Source organism: Nannospalax galili, unplaced genomic scaffold (assembly GCF_000622305.1).
Source record: "Nannospalax galili isolate Female #2095 unplaced genomic scaffold, S.galili_v1.0 scaffold146, whole genome shotgun sequence".
NCBI lineage: Eukaryota > Metazoa > Chordata > Mammalia > Rodentia > Spalacidae > Nannospalax > Nannospalax galili.
Window position 1 is genome coordinate 2,882,392 of NW_008357929.1, and position 16,519 is coordinate 2,898,910.

The following is a 16,519-nucleotide window of genomic DNA, read 5'->3' on the forward strand; positions in this document are numbered from 1 at the left end:
CTTAAGAATTTTTTTTTTTAATTCTCTTCATTGACCCACATTTATTTGTTTGATGAGAACTATTTATACTACTGCAATCATGTCTGCTAAGAAGGCCATGCACCTGTGGCCCAAAGGCCAGCAAGCCACAGAGACCCCTCCCAGATAGCACAGATGAGAAAAACATCAAGAACGAGGCCACAGCTTGGCTGGCACAAGTCAGCTCAGCTGGCACAGTGAGTAGCGCTTTCCTGTCAATCCTGGTTTTCTTAAGTACCTCCCTCCCCAACGTCAATTTTCCCAGTGTTGAAAAAGGGGCGCTAGCTCATACCCATCCTTTTTGTAAAACTCCAGCATCATATTATCTGTGGCGACACTGAGGGGCCGGCGGGCCTGCTCTGGCTGGCGCCGGTCAGCGGGGTCCATGTCTGGGGAAGGCATTGAGCTGTAGTTGGCATTGTGGTTCACGTGGACCGGACTCCCATAACTGCCTGTGATGTTGAACTCTATCTCTGCAGGGAAGAAAGAATCGGTGTGTGTGATCTCTTGGTACTGCACATCTCACACTCCACCTCTAAAAAATGCTCACAGTTCTATATCAGCTAATCTACTGATATGAATTCATCATAGTCAAAGACAGAAGACATGTGTTCACCCAGATTGGCCATTTAATAAGTCCATTCGTAATTAAAAGAAATAAGGCAGTAAAATTGGGATAGGTACTTTCTGAAAAATATTATCATCTTCCTCAATTCTAGTGCTATAGAGTAAAACACCTGAGCAGTCTAAATTAAAGTAAGAAAAGTGTCAGTGGCCACTAAGGCCACGTTAATGGCATTACTTAAGAAGCACTAGCCAGCTGGGCATGGTGGAGCACACCTTTAATCCCAGAACTTGGGAGGCAGAGGCAGGTGGATCTTGGTGAGATCGAGGCCAGCCTGGTCTACATAGTGAGTTCCAGGCCAGCTGGGGCTGCAGGAAGACCCTATTTCAAAAAGACGAAAAAAAAAAAAAAAAAAGAACTAGCCGATGGAATTGGCCAAGAAAACAAGAGTCAATATTAATATTTTGTGAATAACAATATTGTTTACTATATACCCAAAGAGAATACACTGAAATGGTTACAAAGAGTGAGAGATTTCATTGAGGCACTTGTTTGCTCAATGGTACACTCTTTCTTAGTCAAAGGGACAGACAGTTCTGTACAATACTGTCTCTTTGTCTGCAATGGTAATGAATTAGCTCTCTCACCGAACCTATGGAGTCACTGTCTTCAACTCCCATCTCCTAGACCGTTTCATCTTGACTTACTACCCTATTAGTTTGGTGCTATAAGCAGAATCCTTGAAAGGTCTGCTGTGAGTGCTGTCACAGGCAGAACACACACGGTGATGGAAAAGTAACCAGGTAGGTCAGTATAATTGGTGAGCTGTGACATGAGAGTCACAGAATTAGTAACATTCTGTCTTCACATGAGTTAGTGGCTACTGAAGGCTAAAAGCTCACACTTAATGCTGTACAGAATCAACTTTGTTTGATTTTAGCAAACATTCAATTTAATGTAACTGCTAGCTCCTTAAAACTGTCTCCATGGAGAAACACATAGGCTTCCATGCCTCATAACAGCTTGGGAACTCCCTTGCAGGAAGCTGCCTCAAGAGCCCAATTTTGAACCAAGCACAAAAAAAGCCTCTTATTGCTTTTTAGCCCCACTTTTACATACTGAGGAGAAACTCAAAGGGTACCACTTAAGGCAATGAAAAGACAGCACCCAGGTGGTTTGAACTCTGCTGTGAAGTCCTCATCTACCTCAGGGTCAACTTCCCTCTGCATTTAGAAATTGAAGTGTTTAGAAATGACGAAGTCATTTTTCTGTACCAGCTTTACATGAGTCATAGACTTGAAGAAACTATGGAGTGAATGACAGGTCAATAGAATCCATGGCAGAGGCTATGGACACCTGGATGCCAGCACGTCAGTTACACAGGGACAGGAGAGGGGGAGCAGTCAGGACTCTACCCCAGTGCTTGGGTACAGTTGCGGGTATGTGCAGGACGACTACAAACAAAGCCAACCAAAACCTGGGTGCAGCATCCCTGGCTTCACATGCTCCAAACTCACAGTGCTCTTCTGTTCCCACCTCTGCCCCTCTGCTGGCACAGATGGATGCTGACACGTACCCCCAGGGAAGAACCAGTCTGCATGCTGGATGATGGGTTCGATGATGCCGACAATCTGCAGCGAAACTGTGGTCATCATTTCGGTCATATTCCTACAAACAGAGTGGGAACAAGGGGTTACCAGCAGAAGCAGGGTGAGAGCTCCATGGTGCTCTGGGCACCAAATCTGAGGAGGGACATCAGGCCAGAATCCTGCAGAACCAAATTTATGAGCTGCTTTCTCTTAAGAAAGATGCCCGCAGCTTTGAGAAGGGATTGGCCCGTGCTAAACACACAATATCCACGAAGGTATTCTCAGCGAGAGTCAGTTCATCCTCTTTTCAGTTCTTCTAGTTCTTGCAGACAGCCCTCCAACCTTTCGAATTTGGGTGCCAGGAGCTATCCTCTTAGGAAAGACTCTAAGAGGGCCCAACAGAGCTGGCCTTGCCCAGTGCCATCATGTCCCTGTCTTCCTCTCTGTCATTCTCAACACTGATTTACTCAGACCTGTGGCTCTGACTATCAACAATAAGGAGATTCAGGATTCTGTTCTTTCTCTGGACCTACAAAAGGAGGGAGCCATGGCAGAACTAAGTATTGAGGATGATCCAGGGCCTAGGCCTCCTGCCCTGTAGTCCACATGTGGTACCCATGGGGCCTCTTCCCTACTCACCCCTCCGCTTGTGGCCACAGGAGGTTGGGTCCCAGGACAATTGCCATGTTGCTAGGAGTCATCTTGTTTATATCTTGATATTCAGACAGCTTGGATAAAAATTTGATCAAGTATCTGAAGGAAGTGAGAAGCGCCAAGTTTAACTCAGGCTTAGCACGAGTCGCCTCCCTCCAGGACTAGGCAGAAACTTCTCTCATGAAGTACATTCCTGACATGAGAATTCTGGACTCTCTTCCCCAAAGCAGACAGACCCAGCCCTCACTCAATTAGATGCTCACATCAACTCCAGTGAACAGTGAAAAGGGTTCCTCTTTGCTTGTGCCTTACAGGATGACCAACTGTCTCTCTCTCATCAAATCCCATTACCTCCTCCTTTGTCTGCATAAAAGGCTAATCAAAGTGTCTGGGGACACTACAGGCTAGGTGTGGTATGCTCTGGAATTGCCCTCAGTCTTTCTGGAAAGATCCAGAAAATGTTAAACACATAGGACATGGCCCAGCAATTCCATCGCTAAGAATAAACCCAAGAGAAATATGCCCATGCATGAGCTGGTACATGGATATCCAGAATAGCATTATTCATAGAAGCCAAAGAGCTAAGGCTACTCAAATGTCCTTCAAGGAGTGAATGCATGGATGCAGAATGTTATGCAGCCATAAAAGCGAATGAAGAACTGACACATCCTGTCATGTGAGTGAATCCTGAAAACATGATGGTTAAGTGAAAGGAGACAGACACAAAGGCCACATAGTAGAGCTGTACTTCATTACATGAAATATCCAGAACAAACAAGTCTACAGAGTCAGTAGATTTGAGGTTACTGGGAGGTTGGGCAGCAGGGGGTGGGGTATGAAGAATCACTGCAAATGGGAATATGCTGGTCTTTGTCAACTTCTTGACTTCATCACACAAACTAGAGTCACCGGGGAAGAAGGAGCCTCAATTGAGGAATTCCTCCATCAGATTGGCCTATGGGCCAGTTTTCTTAATTGCTGACTGGCTGATTTTGGAGGACCCAGTCCACTGTGGGTGATGCCATCTCTAGGCAGGTGGGCCTGGGCAGGAAGAAAAGCAGCTGAGCAAGACAGGAGGAGCAGGGCGATAAGCAGGTTCCTCAGTGGTCTCTGCTTCAGTTCTGCCTCCAGGTCCCTGCCTTGAGTTCCTGCCTTGGCTTCCCTTGATGATGGGCTGTGAGCTGTAAGCCAAATAACCCCTTTCTTCTCCAACTTGGTTTGGGTCAAGGGTTTCAGTACACAACAGAGAGACAAACCAGAACAGGAACTAGGCTTCTTTTCAGACTGATAAAAACGCTCTAAATTAGACAATCTCAACAAGCCAAACTCTAAGTATAGAATTCATTCTAAATGGCATTCTTCTAAAAAGGCCCAATGGTTTATGAATTACATCTCAAAAAAAATTGTTTTTTAAAAAAAGAGATGAGGGGCTGGAGAGATGGCTCAGTGGTTAAGAGCACCCACTGTTCTTCAAGGACTCAGGTTCCGTTCCCAGCACCCACATACCATCTAACAACTGTCCGAAACTCCAGTTCCGGGGGATCCTATGCCCTCTTCTGGCCTCCACAGGCATTGCATGACATGGGTGCACTTAACATTCATGAAAGCAAAGCACTCATAAAATAAATAAATAAAAAACATTTGAGAGAGAGAGAGAGACAGAGAGAGAGAGAGAGAGAGAGAGAGAGAGAGAAAGAGAGAGAGAATGAAGAAGCCATGTACAAAATAAGCACTCAAAAATAGTTTGGGAACAGCACACTGAAAATAATCCCATCCTCACAAGAAGCCGAGACTTCAGGGGCACATGTTTTCTTCTGGACTCTTAGCTACAAAGGCTGTGGTCCTAACCCCATTCTCCTTGGGTGACAATGAAGCAAGTTCTTTGGAAGATTTTTACTCATCTTCTGTTGACCCAGTAGAAAGTACACTAGACTTGGAATGTTTTTTTTAAATATTTTATTATTTTTATTTTATGTGTATGTGTGCATTGCCTGCATATAGGTAAGTGCACCCATGTCGTGCAATGCCAGCACAGGACAGAAGAGGCTGTCAGATCCCCTGGAAGTGGAGTTTCGGATAGTTGTTAGCTGCCATGTGGGTGCTGGGATTTGAACCCAGGTCTTCTGCAAGAACAGTCAGAGCTCTTAGCCGCTGAGCCATTTCTCCAGCCCTAGACTTAGAATTTAACCAAGTAGTCATTGTCCTGTCCCTGTACCAGCTCTACCCACAGCCTTCTCAACTAGGTCCCAATCTCTGAGCGACCACCCAGGACTGGACCAGGATGTGGGATAGCTGGGAGTAGTTGACCCAGATGTTGGCCAGTGGCTGAGGACTGAGGTTACCAACTTGTGGTAAGTTGTACAGATTTGATTTTTGTTCTCAGGATATTTTAAAATAAAAATTTAGTAAAACATACTTCCAGTTTACCATTTTAATGCATTTTAAGCAAAATGGCATGACGTATATTCATGTTGATACACAGCTATCACCATCAACTACCTTCAGGATTATCTGATGTTCCCAAACTGAAGGTGTACCCATTAAACAACAACCTTTGCATCTTCACTCTGCCAAGCCCAGGCAACTGCCACTGCACTTCCAATCTCTATCACACTGACTACTCTCAGCACCTCGTATAAACACAACCAAACATCTGCCTTTTATCAGGTTTCTTTCACTATCATCATCCTCAAGGTTCATCCACGTAGCATTAAGTACCAGAATTCCACATTCCACTGTACCTACACACTACATCATCTGGTTTATTCATTTATCTGTCTGGGGACACTTTGGCTGTTTCCACTTTGGCTATTGTGAATCACACTGCTATGAATGTAGATGTATGAACATCAAGTCCTTGCTTTCAATTCTGGGAAACGCTCAGAAGTGGAGCCACCAGATCATATAGTAATTCTGCATTTAATGTTATTATGGAACTGGTGTACTAATACTCTTTTAATAGAAAAACAATCAGGCCAATGGAAGCAGAAGCAGAAGCAGAAAATCTGCCTCCTAAGAAGAGGGAGGAGAGGAGGCTGGCTGGGAGGAAAAGGGGTAGGGCAAGGTGATGAGGAAGCAGAGCCAGAGGACAGAGAAGCCAAGGGCTGGGGAATGGTCTGCAGGAGGGGCACAGAGAAGCCAGGTGGCTCCGAAAGAGTGACAGATAATTGGAAACAATCACGTCTCATGAATGGGAGCATGGAGAACCCTCTCTCTTGCTACCCTGCCTGTGACTAGCTCAAGGTCACAACTGCCTTGTCTGGCTCCAGCACTGGCTGGCTTCTCCCAGGACTGTAAATCTCAAACACTGTAAGATGGCTTTGCAGTATTCCTTGTCTTTCCCAAAATAAAGAACTTCATCGAAGTAGTCAATGGCTGTTGAGCAGCCTGACACATCGCACAAGTCCTTTCCTTGGCAGCAAAGTGCAGCATCTATGCCCATCTTATCTCACCAGTTGTTTGAGGCTTAAAATGGACCACATATACAAATAGTACCACAGATCCCACAAAGTACTATGTATGCTAGTTTCCATACCCAGGGAACTGGGCAAATGGGCTTAACTAAGCCCGGTCCACTATTTCCACTACCTGCTTACCGGATGTTGTTATGGTTGGCCTTAGGCAGCTTCTCACAAGCATTCCACAGAGCCTGAAGTCTCTTGTCTTGTTCCTGAATACTGGGAAATGGACAGGAAAAGCATGAAAATGCTTGGTTATTATTACTTCCCTTCTATGTTCTCCTCCTTCAGCATTGCTCTATGCTATTTTAACAAAACTCCTTCCACACAGATCACAGGTCTCAGGCTAACAACCAGGGCAAGAGGCTAGAGACTGCTGTGGAGCAGGCTGCAGGGTCTTCGGACATGGGACACCAGCTGGGGGAGCTCCACCCCACTACATACCACAGTGGCACCCTGTGGACCAATCAGTTCAATGAATATGGCTTACTGCATGTTAAATTGACACTGGAATATACTAAATGTTCAATAAATAACTTCTGGATAAGTAAATCTAAGCTTTCTAAACTTAGGTTAGGGAATGGATAATTTCCACTCGTTGAAAGATTTTTTCCATTATATGAAAATTTTACTGAGTTTATTTATGTCTCTTAGAATTAAAAAATATAGGGCTAGATTTTTATATAAATCTATGTCCAGTCTGATGATAGAAGAATCTTTTCTTCAGAAAATCTGAACAGTAAACTCTAGCAGGGTAAGACCCAGCTCTGAGATGATCACTTGGGGCCCACACTACATAGTTGTCATCACCTGCACACATCATTGTTGAGTACCCTGAGGTGGTGAGAAAAACTCTCTTCCCCATCCTCTCTGCCTTGAGAAAGAGGCAGGCATTCTCCACCTGGAACTTCGGCCAAATGCTTCATTATTCGCAGAAAAGAACAGAATGTATTCATGTGAAAGCATGGTCAAGGTGGGTCTTGCATAGGGAGACTGTGAAGATCTGCTTCTTTCCATGATCTTCTGTCAACTCATTGACCTCTGTGAGCAACATTTGTGTTGCAAAGCTGGTGTACAGTCTTAAAGGAGAATCTGACCTGAGCGCCTTGTCTTGTTGCTGGTTTATGCAAAGTTCTCAATCAATGTGAAATGCTGGCATCTTCAGCAACTGCTACAGCTGCCCCCCCTCATGTGCTCAAGCATCTCCTACAGCACCAAGCCCCACTTCCTCTTCTGTTCTTCAGCTTTCCTTAAGGTGACCATACAGTCTGTGGGAAGCCACAGCATACTAACCTCTGGCACTAAGCCCAGTTGGCTAGACCAAACTGATATGGAGCCACTGTGCTTAAAATCACATAATTAAAGTAAACTCTGAAAGAGCGCACTAGTTTTCCAAAAACCTATGTAAAATCACAGTTACCAGTCCTAAGAAGCCCAGTGTTCCTGAGCTGGAAGGATAGTCAGTTCTTCCTCACCATCTAAGGAGGGTCCCCTTGAAATCATCAGGCCACCTTTTGTTTCTGTCTCTTCAGTTTTGGGGGGTTTTTCTCTGCCTGTAATGCCAACTCCTCCTGTTTAGTTCAACAGAAAAATTTCATGGACTCAAGTATTACTTAATGCTAAAATAGAAAATGAAAGCCAATTAGATTTTTAAATATTTTATTTATTATTTTATGTGTATGAGTGTATTGCCCACATGTCGTGCAGTGCCTGTAGAGGTCAGAAGAGGGAGTTGGATTCCCCTGGAACTGGAGTTACGGACAGTTGTTATTCACCATGTAGGTGCTGGGAATCAAACCCAAGTCCTCTGCAAGGGCAGCCAGTGGGGCCATCTCTCCAGCCCCACCAATTAGATTTTTAAACTGAATTTGTCTTTTGACAACGGGAAGATGAAACCTGATCTTTCATTCAATGAAAATCAACAGACATGGATTAACAGAAGTTCCCTTTGTGCCAGGAACTGCCCTATGGGCTACAAAGCAGAGCACTCTGAGGAGTTCCCAGCCCAATCAGCTACACCCACAACCCCAAGCATCTGCAGTCTGCCTGGTGCAGAAGCGACAGGGTAAAGGGAGTAGGGCTGTCAGGGAAGGCTTCTCTGAGGAACTGACATTTAAGGTGAGGCAGGTGTCTACCAGGCAGAGGTCTTGGAGAACATGCCCATCAGAAGAATCAGCCAGAACTTCTGACTAGGGATGGTTTTCCAGCATCAGGAGCTTGTTCCCACTGTGTCCTCCTCTGCCTCCATTCTGTACACTCTAGCACAGAGGTGCTTAGTTTACCAAGCTTGTAAAGATGCATCCTCAGTCTCAGAAGTTCTCCTGGTGAGCTCTGAGCTCTTTTAAAATAAATTTTACTTATACTTTAATTCTCTGACACATGTATAAAATGTATCTTGATCATACCACCCCCAACTCCTCCAGCCCCCTCCTTCCCCAGATACTTTCTAAAATGGCCCCTCCCACCTTCATGTTTTCTTTTTCACTCTCTTGTAACCCACTGAGCACAATTAGTGCTGCCTGACAGAATGTTGCCTGATCTTGTCAGCTTGACCTTGTGCAAGCCTTGCACAGGTAGCCCTAACTGCAGTGAGTTTGAGATGAGCCATTTCACAGCACCCCTCCCCAGGCTCTTACATTCTTTCCATTCTTTCCATCCCCTCTTCTGTGATGTTTCCTGAGACTTGGGAGAAAAATGTTTGATATAAATGTCCCATTTAGGGAAGAGCATTCAACAGTCACTTATTCTCCATCCTCGGACCAGTTATTAGTCCCTGCTACCCACTGAAGAAAGAAGCTTCTCTGGCCAAGGCTAAGAACAGCACTGATTGTATCCCTCATCTCCTTCCTGGCCACCCCATCTCCCGGATAGCCCAGCCGCTGCACAGCTGTCCATGTCCTGCTGAGTCTGCCTGAAACACAGTGTTCTGAGGTCGGGTGAGTGCTGCCCAGTGTGAAACCCAGCCCCACCACAGGGCCATGCAGCGGTCTAGGAAGCTTTGAAACATAGAATCCCAAGAAACTTAGTCCAGCCCTCTGAGAAACAGGCCTAGATCCTGGTACCTTCTAAAAATCTCTGAGGCTCTGATGGACATAGAAAGTTAGGAACAACTCTTCTGGAGAGAGTTGACAAGGCAACACCACCCTTCCCCATAAATCTTCAGCATTATAAATGTTCATTACCCAGTGGCATAAATAACTCTTTGTGTTTCCATGGTTCAAAGACACTGTCTTGGAGTCATCTGGCCTATTCTGACTTTCTGATGGACACCCAGTTTTGGAAATGGGGTATGATCAGTGTGTCTCTCAGCAAACTCAGTGCCACACTCAGCTGTCCCCTTTTCTCTAGCTTCTCATCAAGAGCACTTGGATATCCAATAAATAGACAGTGGCCAGCCATTTCTGTTAAAGGATATGTTCTTATTCCCCCAGGATCCTGGTGGTGTTCCACAAAGGCATGAAGTGCAGTAGCTGTGTGCATGGACTCCAGACTGGGCTCTGTGGATTCAAATTCTCACTCTCATGTGTTAACTGGCAAGTAATGTGTTGCCCTAGCCCTGCTCCACACCTCAGATTCCTCATTAGCAAAGTGGGATATAGTCCAACCCACTTCAGAGAGTTGTTATGAAAATTAAATGAGTTAAAACGGATTATGACCTTAGAGCAATGCCAAGTCTCTAATAAGCACTCAACAGATGGTAGCATTTATTAATAGCATCCCTGGAATTGGAGACCCTCTCTTCATGATAGAACATACAGGTCGTATACTCACCATAGTAATGCTCTACTCTAGAAAAGCAAGCAAACAAAACAAAACAACCCATCACTAGGCAATTTGAGGTAGCTGTCTCTTCATAGTACGTGTAAGCCTGTGTTCATGTTGAGGTGAGCTAGGTCTCTTTCAGCCCCCAATTGTTCAAGTAGATGGATCAGCAATGAACATTTGAGTGATGGATATGTTAATGGCTCAGATTCGATCACTACGTAGTGTGTACTGAAATATATTACATCCTATATGCCTATAGATTATCATGTGTCAATTTAAATGAATAAAGATTCATTTTAAAATATGCATGAGCACAAAATACAAGCTCTGGTGTTCTTTCTGACCAGCTAAGCCCTGGATGACCAAGTCCACTAGAAATTATTTCCATCTGTAGACACCCTTGTTCTAGATGTGCCCATAGAAAACATTCTCCTCCCTCTCTTTTCCACTTGCATTATCTACCTTGGTCCCCACTATCCTGGCTCTGGTCCCAACTCCTCTGGCCCTGTGCTGTCTTCTTCTAACTACACATGGTCATTTGTAGTCTTTCTTTCCCTCCCTCCTTCCCTCCTTCCCTTCCTCCTTCCCTTACTTCCTTCTTTCTTTTCTTGGTCTTTTTGAGACAGGGTCTCCCTGTAGCCCCAGATGGCCTAGGATTTGGTATGTAGATCAGGTCTGCCTCTGCCTTGCCAGTGCTGGGATTAAAGGTGTGTGCTGCCACTCCTGGCTTTTATTTTTATTTTCTTAAAACAGTTCTTAACCTGCAGGGAGCACACGCCTTTAATCCCAGCACTCTGGAGGCAGAGGCAGGCGGATCTGTAAGTTCAAGGTCTACATAGTGAGTTCCAGGACAGCTGGGGCTACAGGGAGACCCTGTCTCAAAAAAGACCAAAAAAAAAAAACCCAAAAAACAGTTCTTTACCTATGGCCAATAAGGAAACATAACACCTTGACTCACAACGGCAAGCCACACTGAGGAGCCACAGGCTGGTACAACTTATTAATAACACCATAACAAATTGTGGATGCACCAGCTCCATTATGGCAACTCTCCAGTGTGGGCCTGGGCCGAGTTCCTGCTGCCTGAGGCCTGCTCCCTGGCCTCATCCTTGGGAGAATGAAATATGTCCATTGTACACGTTATGTCTTCATGTTATTAATTAGTTTTTGCTAAAATACTCCTGTTATAGATAAGGGTAAAGATTATATGATATGCTTGTGTTGTTCTTTCCCTCAGAAGAAATCACTGCCACTGACTAAATGAACCTTTCTAGAACCTTCTTTAATGTACAGATAGGACTACTCCTAAAACTCTATCATCTTGACTCTTGGGTATTTAGCTTTCTTTAAAAAAAATTCTATGTATCGTCATTAATTTGCTTTATTTCACTCCACAGTAGACCTGTTTCTTTCCCATTACCCAGGATGGCTCTACCTACTTTTTAATTGCCTTAGAGCATGCCACAATGCCCCTACCCTTTTCCTCAAATGAGCTTTTAGGAACTTCCGGTCTTCTATTACAAATATTGCTGCCTTCAAAACCCTTGTAAATGCCTCTCTGGAAACATGTATCAACAGTCCTTCAAGATGGACAGCAAGAAAGGCAGTTGTTTGATCCCAGACCACAAGCTTTCACACTTCTGTGAACACAGCTCTTTTTTATCTGTAGGTTCTGCACCCATGATTTGACCAACTATGGACGGGTTCTACGTAGTCAGGCCTATGATGGTTATGTCGGTACTGAATATATAACAGTCCTTTTTCCTTGTTGTTAATCTCCAAAATATCTAATATAGCAACTCTTCACATAATATTAAGGATCATAAGTAGTCTAAAGATAGCGTACGTGAAGCTATGGCTATGTTATCTGAAAACACTATGCCATTTTATACAAGGGAGCCGAGCATTAGTTCTGGAACCAATGGTCCACAGACTCTGAGGGATAACTATAGTTCTTAATAAATCCCAACCCACAATACACTCCAACAGAAGGTACTCACTTGGAAGCCTGGATCCATTCATCATAGAGTTCAAAGGTCATGAGAGGTTCTGGCAACTCTCGGAGGTAAGACTTCAAAGCCCCTGAACATAAATACAGTATTGACATAGGTATGTATTCTAACACAGTGGGGACATGGTCTACCAGCCCACGTCACTCCACATGGACATGACTCCTTGACCAACATGACAAGATCAAACAGTGGTTTCCCATGAGTAGTTGTGGGGCCTGGCAGGGAGACCTAGGCTGACACTCACATAGCCCTACCCCTTATTTTCCATACTGCTCCCACCTTCCACTGGACCCTTAGGGAGGCCTTTCTTCAAGGATAAGAACAATCAGGCCTGAAATTGGGTACCACGTGGACAACAGAAGCATTTGAGGAAGTTGCTGCTCCTGACATGAAGCCACATAATGTCCACATTCACCCCTCCCTGTGAGCCTGGCTCAGAGGTGGTGAGCACCCACCTGCAATAGCATGGGGATCTGCTGAGTACTCCTGCACGTCCACCACACAGCAGTCCAGTGCAGCCTTCAGCTTCTTGAGTTTGGAGGCTGAGGGAGCTACACGGAAGAGGCCCTACCAATAGGATGTATGGTTAATCGGCAGCCAGCAACCAAAGGAACAAGAGCAAAACAGAGGTGGAAAGTCTACCTCTTCTTCCTTCCAAGACCAGCACAGGCATCTGACCAACACTATGTTCAGATGTTGCACCTGACCATCTTCTAGCCATCACCTATTTCAGACACTAGCAACTCGAGAGTCCACCCGTGCTGTTCTCAATGCCTGGTACCTGGTGGCTCTGCACTGCTTTAGTGTGTTGGGTCCCCAAAGCTTGGACTCTAGATGCCAGGTTCTTTTACACTTAAAGTAAATCTTGAAGAATTTGTCTGACACCTGGTCAGATGTGGAGGTCTAGTAAGTTTGATGAGGTCTATAGTGTGTGTGTGTACGTACCCATACATGGATACACAATGGGAGGTGCCAGAGAAACTCTCTTTGTTCTGAGAAGGGGATGTGGTAACTGCCTGCAAGGCAGCCTCCAGTTTCCATTCTTAGCATTATTTTGGAATCACTACCACTTTGGTGCAAATGAGCACCTGCACCTTATGAAGCAAACTGAACTGTGCAAGGAATGAGGACTGGGGTGTTTGGAAGACAAGACATAAGCAGGTCAGTCAGAGCTCAGAAAGAAGCCCCAGTCCCAGGGAGGTGAGATATGAGGCCTCTGGGCTTCTGCTGAGCCTCCTTAGCGCCTGTATCCCGTGACACCCCACAGACTGAGAGACAGCTGGCAGGGGGATTCTTGCTCCTTTCTGCTCCATGGCAACTCAGACCTCCAGGTTCATTCAGAATAAAATGTTTCTGGTCTAGGATGGAGTTTTTGAACTGCTAAGATGGTTAACGCCCTTCTCTGTGGACGATATATCAGACAGGTGTCTAGAGCTCTTCGGTATATGTGTGAGGGGATTATGCTAACATGCTTGGGCCAACGTGTCCATCGGGCTGCTGTGACAAGGAGAGGAAGCACAGAGCACACAAGAAGAGTGGCTTACAACTTCCGAAACCATGCTGTCTTAGTTTATCTCTTCTCCACTGCTGTGACAAAACACTCTGACCACTACCAACTTGGGGAGGAAAGGGTTTATTTGTCTTACATCTCCCAGATCACAGTTCATCAGGGAGCCCAAGGTAGGAACTCAGGGCAGGAACCTGGAGGCAGGAGCTGGAGCGTAGGCCATGGAGGATCACTGCTTACTGACTTGCTTCCCTGACCCCTGCTCAGCCTGCTTTCTTATACAAGACAGGCCCGCCTGCCCAGGGGTGGTACCACCCACAGTGGGCTGGGTCCTCCCACATCACTCAACAATCAAGAAGGCCCCACAGACATGGCCACAGGCCAGTCCAATGAAGGCAATTCCCCAGTTGAGGCTCCCTTAACCCGGGTGTGTCAAGTTGACACTAAAGCTATCCAGCACACATGCCATCTCCACATAAGAGCCAGCAGTGGTTGTTGACGGGCAACGGCAAAGAGAAGGAAACAGCTGTCAGACACAGCTAAGTGGCTGCTTTTTCTGCACTGTACTTTCTGCAGACTCACCCACGGTCATCTGCAGTCTGGAAATACTACATGGAAAAATCTGGGAATGAGTAACTTGTAAATTTTTCATTCTTTTATTATAATATATTGTTACAACCATTCTACTTTATTATTAGTTTTTACTGTACCTAATTTTTAGTTTTAACTTTCTCATAGGTGTGTATATATAGGAAAATATAGGGTTTTGTGCTATTCATGCTTTGGGGCACCCACGGGGCATTTTAGAATTCATTCCCTGTGGATAAAGGGGAAAACCAATACAATCACTTAAGAGTTTGGGCCGGATAACTGAGAGAAGGCTGTTTCATGAAGAGAAGCATTATGAATGTAGCCAGTGAGTTCAGTGCCAGGGGTATTAGAGGAGTTTGCCTGGAAATGTGGGAGGACAACAAAGGTGGAGTGGAGGCCGCCTACAGAAGGATGCTACAGAGCCTGGGGTGCAGCTTAGACAGGGCGGAGCCTCCTCTGGAGGAATTCTCAGAGGCTGAGGTGCAGCTCAGGGAGGTGACTAGATGGCTAGATGACAGAATAGGGAAGGGCAGGGGCCTGTGCTCTGCTGGGAATGCTGAAGGCCCAGGGTCCAGGCTGTAGGAAAGCCATGTTAGCTGCATCAGGCAGGAGCCCAAAGAGGTTGGGCTGAGTCATTGGATTTGGTCATCTGGGGCTCCATGGGGGTCACTGAGGGCAGTTTAGGGGCAGAATGGGGACAGAAGTAACACTACAGGTAGAGGAAAGAGTAAGCAGTTGCGAGGGGAAGACGCATGGGTGAATGTTGGGAGTGTTTTAGGGATTATTCAGAGTATGTTATGGAAACAGCATAAAAAATAAAACCAATGAGCTAGGAAAGGGATCCAAGGTTGCACCTGGGTTGCAAGAAGACATTCTTTTCTAGGCTGCAGGAAACCTGACCATATTCATTTGTAAACGAAAAGAGCTGACACAAAGTGGAAAAAAGCAGGGGTGGGGGTGGGGCTCAGGAGACAGGTCTGTGGAGAGGTAGAAAGGCCTAGAAAGGGCAGAGACTAGAGAGGCAGGGACAAGACAGGAGGGAGGTGTCAGGGCCCACTGCTCATCTGTCAATTTATATTGAATACACATTTTTTAAAAGATTTTATTTATTTTCATTTTACGTGTATGAGTGTTTTGCCTGTGTGTAAGTAGACCATGTGCACACCTGGTGCTCGTGGAGGACAGAAGAGGGTGTCAGATCCCCTGGAACTGGAGTTACAGATAGTTGTGACCTGCAATATGAGTGCTGGGAACTGAACCCAGGTCCTCTGGAAGAGCAGTAAGTGCTCTTAATCCTTGAGCCATTGCTCCAGCCCTATGACAAGATATTTGAGATACTACTGGATTATTGTTACTTACTGCAAATAATAAGACTATTACTGCTATGATTTGCTTCTCAATACCCAAGGCAGGGTTAGGAAACAGAGGAAGAGACACACTAAGATTGCTGGGGTACCAGGCTCACTATTTTATATCTGTGTAAGATTTTCCATAATTAAAGAAAATACCCTGGGCTACACAGTAAGTTCTAGACAAGCCTGTGCTGCAGAGCAAGATCCAGTCTCAAAACACAAAACAAAACAGAAAAAGAAACCCACAAACACCAAGCATAACAACAAGCAGGAAAAAGACCAGTTCACCTTTTCTATGAAGCTAGGCTCAAAGAGACCTTATTTTTTTTTACTGATTATAATTGTGTCAATTCTTTTTTTAAAGGCCTTTTATTTTTATTTTTTAAATATTTATTTATTTGTTTTTATTTTATGTGTCTGAATATACTGCCTGCATGTGTGCAAGTGCACTTGTGTCCTGCAAAGCCTGAGGAGGTCAGAAGAGGGTGTCAGATCCTCCAGAACTGGAGTTATGAATGGTTGTTAGCTGCCATGTGGATGCTGGGCTTTGAACCCGGGTCTTCTGCAAAAACAGCCAGTGCTGTTAACTGCTGAGCCATCTCTACAGCTCCTCAAAGGCTTTAAAAAATATTTTATTATCTTTATGTGTATGAGTGAATTACCTCCATGTATGTAAGTGCACTCATGTCATGCAATGCCTGTGGAGGTCAGAAGAGGGTGTTGGATCCCCTGGAACTGGAGTTCCAGACGGCTGTTAGCTGCCATGTGGGGGCTGTGAACTGAATCTGGGTCATCTGCAAAAGCAGCTAATGCTCTTAACAGCTGAGCCATCTCTCCAGCCCCGCAACTGTGTCAATTCTAACAAAATTTTAACCATAGAAAGATGTGAACAAAACAAAGCCATAAACATATTTATTCTTCTGTGTGTGTGGGGGGGGTGAGTACAATATGTATATATAGAGAGAGGGAGAGAGAGAGAGAGAGGGAGAGAGAGAGGGAGAGAGAGAG

At 45.1% G+C, this 16,519-nt stretch overlaps 1 protein-coding gene across 4 annotated transcripts in view; it reads right to left on the bottom strand.

The window, feature by feature from the left end:
• Nucleotides 1-16,519, bottom strand: part of Arhgap44 (Rho GTPase activating protein 44) — a 224,381-nt gene that overhangs the window by 22,351 nt on the left and 185,511 nt on the right. For all 4 annotated transcript variants that reach the window (XM_008855690.2, XM_008855693.2, XM_008855691.3 and 1 more), the window contains exons 11-16: nucleotides 12,517-12,628; nucleotides 12,050-12,131; nucleotides 6,423-6,503; nucleotides 2,812-2,925; nucleotides 2,160-2,251; nucleotides 311-491 (exon numbers count right to left, since the gene is read on the bottom strand). In XM_008855690.2, coding sequence (XP_008853912.1) covers nucleotides 311-491; nucleotides 2,160-2,251; nucleotides 2,812-2,925; nucleotides 6,423-6,503; nucleotides 12,050-12,131; nucleotides 12,517-12,628 — 662 coding nt within the window. The remainder of the gene's footprint in view (nucleotides 1-310; nucleotides 492-2,159; nucleotides 2,252-2,811; nucleotides 2,926-6,422; nucleotides 6,504-12,049; nucleotides 12,132-12,516; nucleotides 12,629-16,519) is intronic.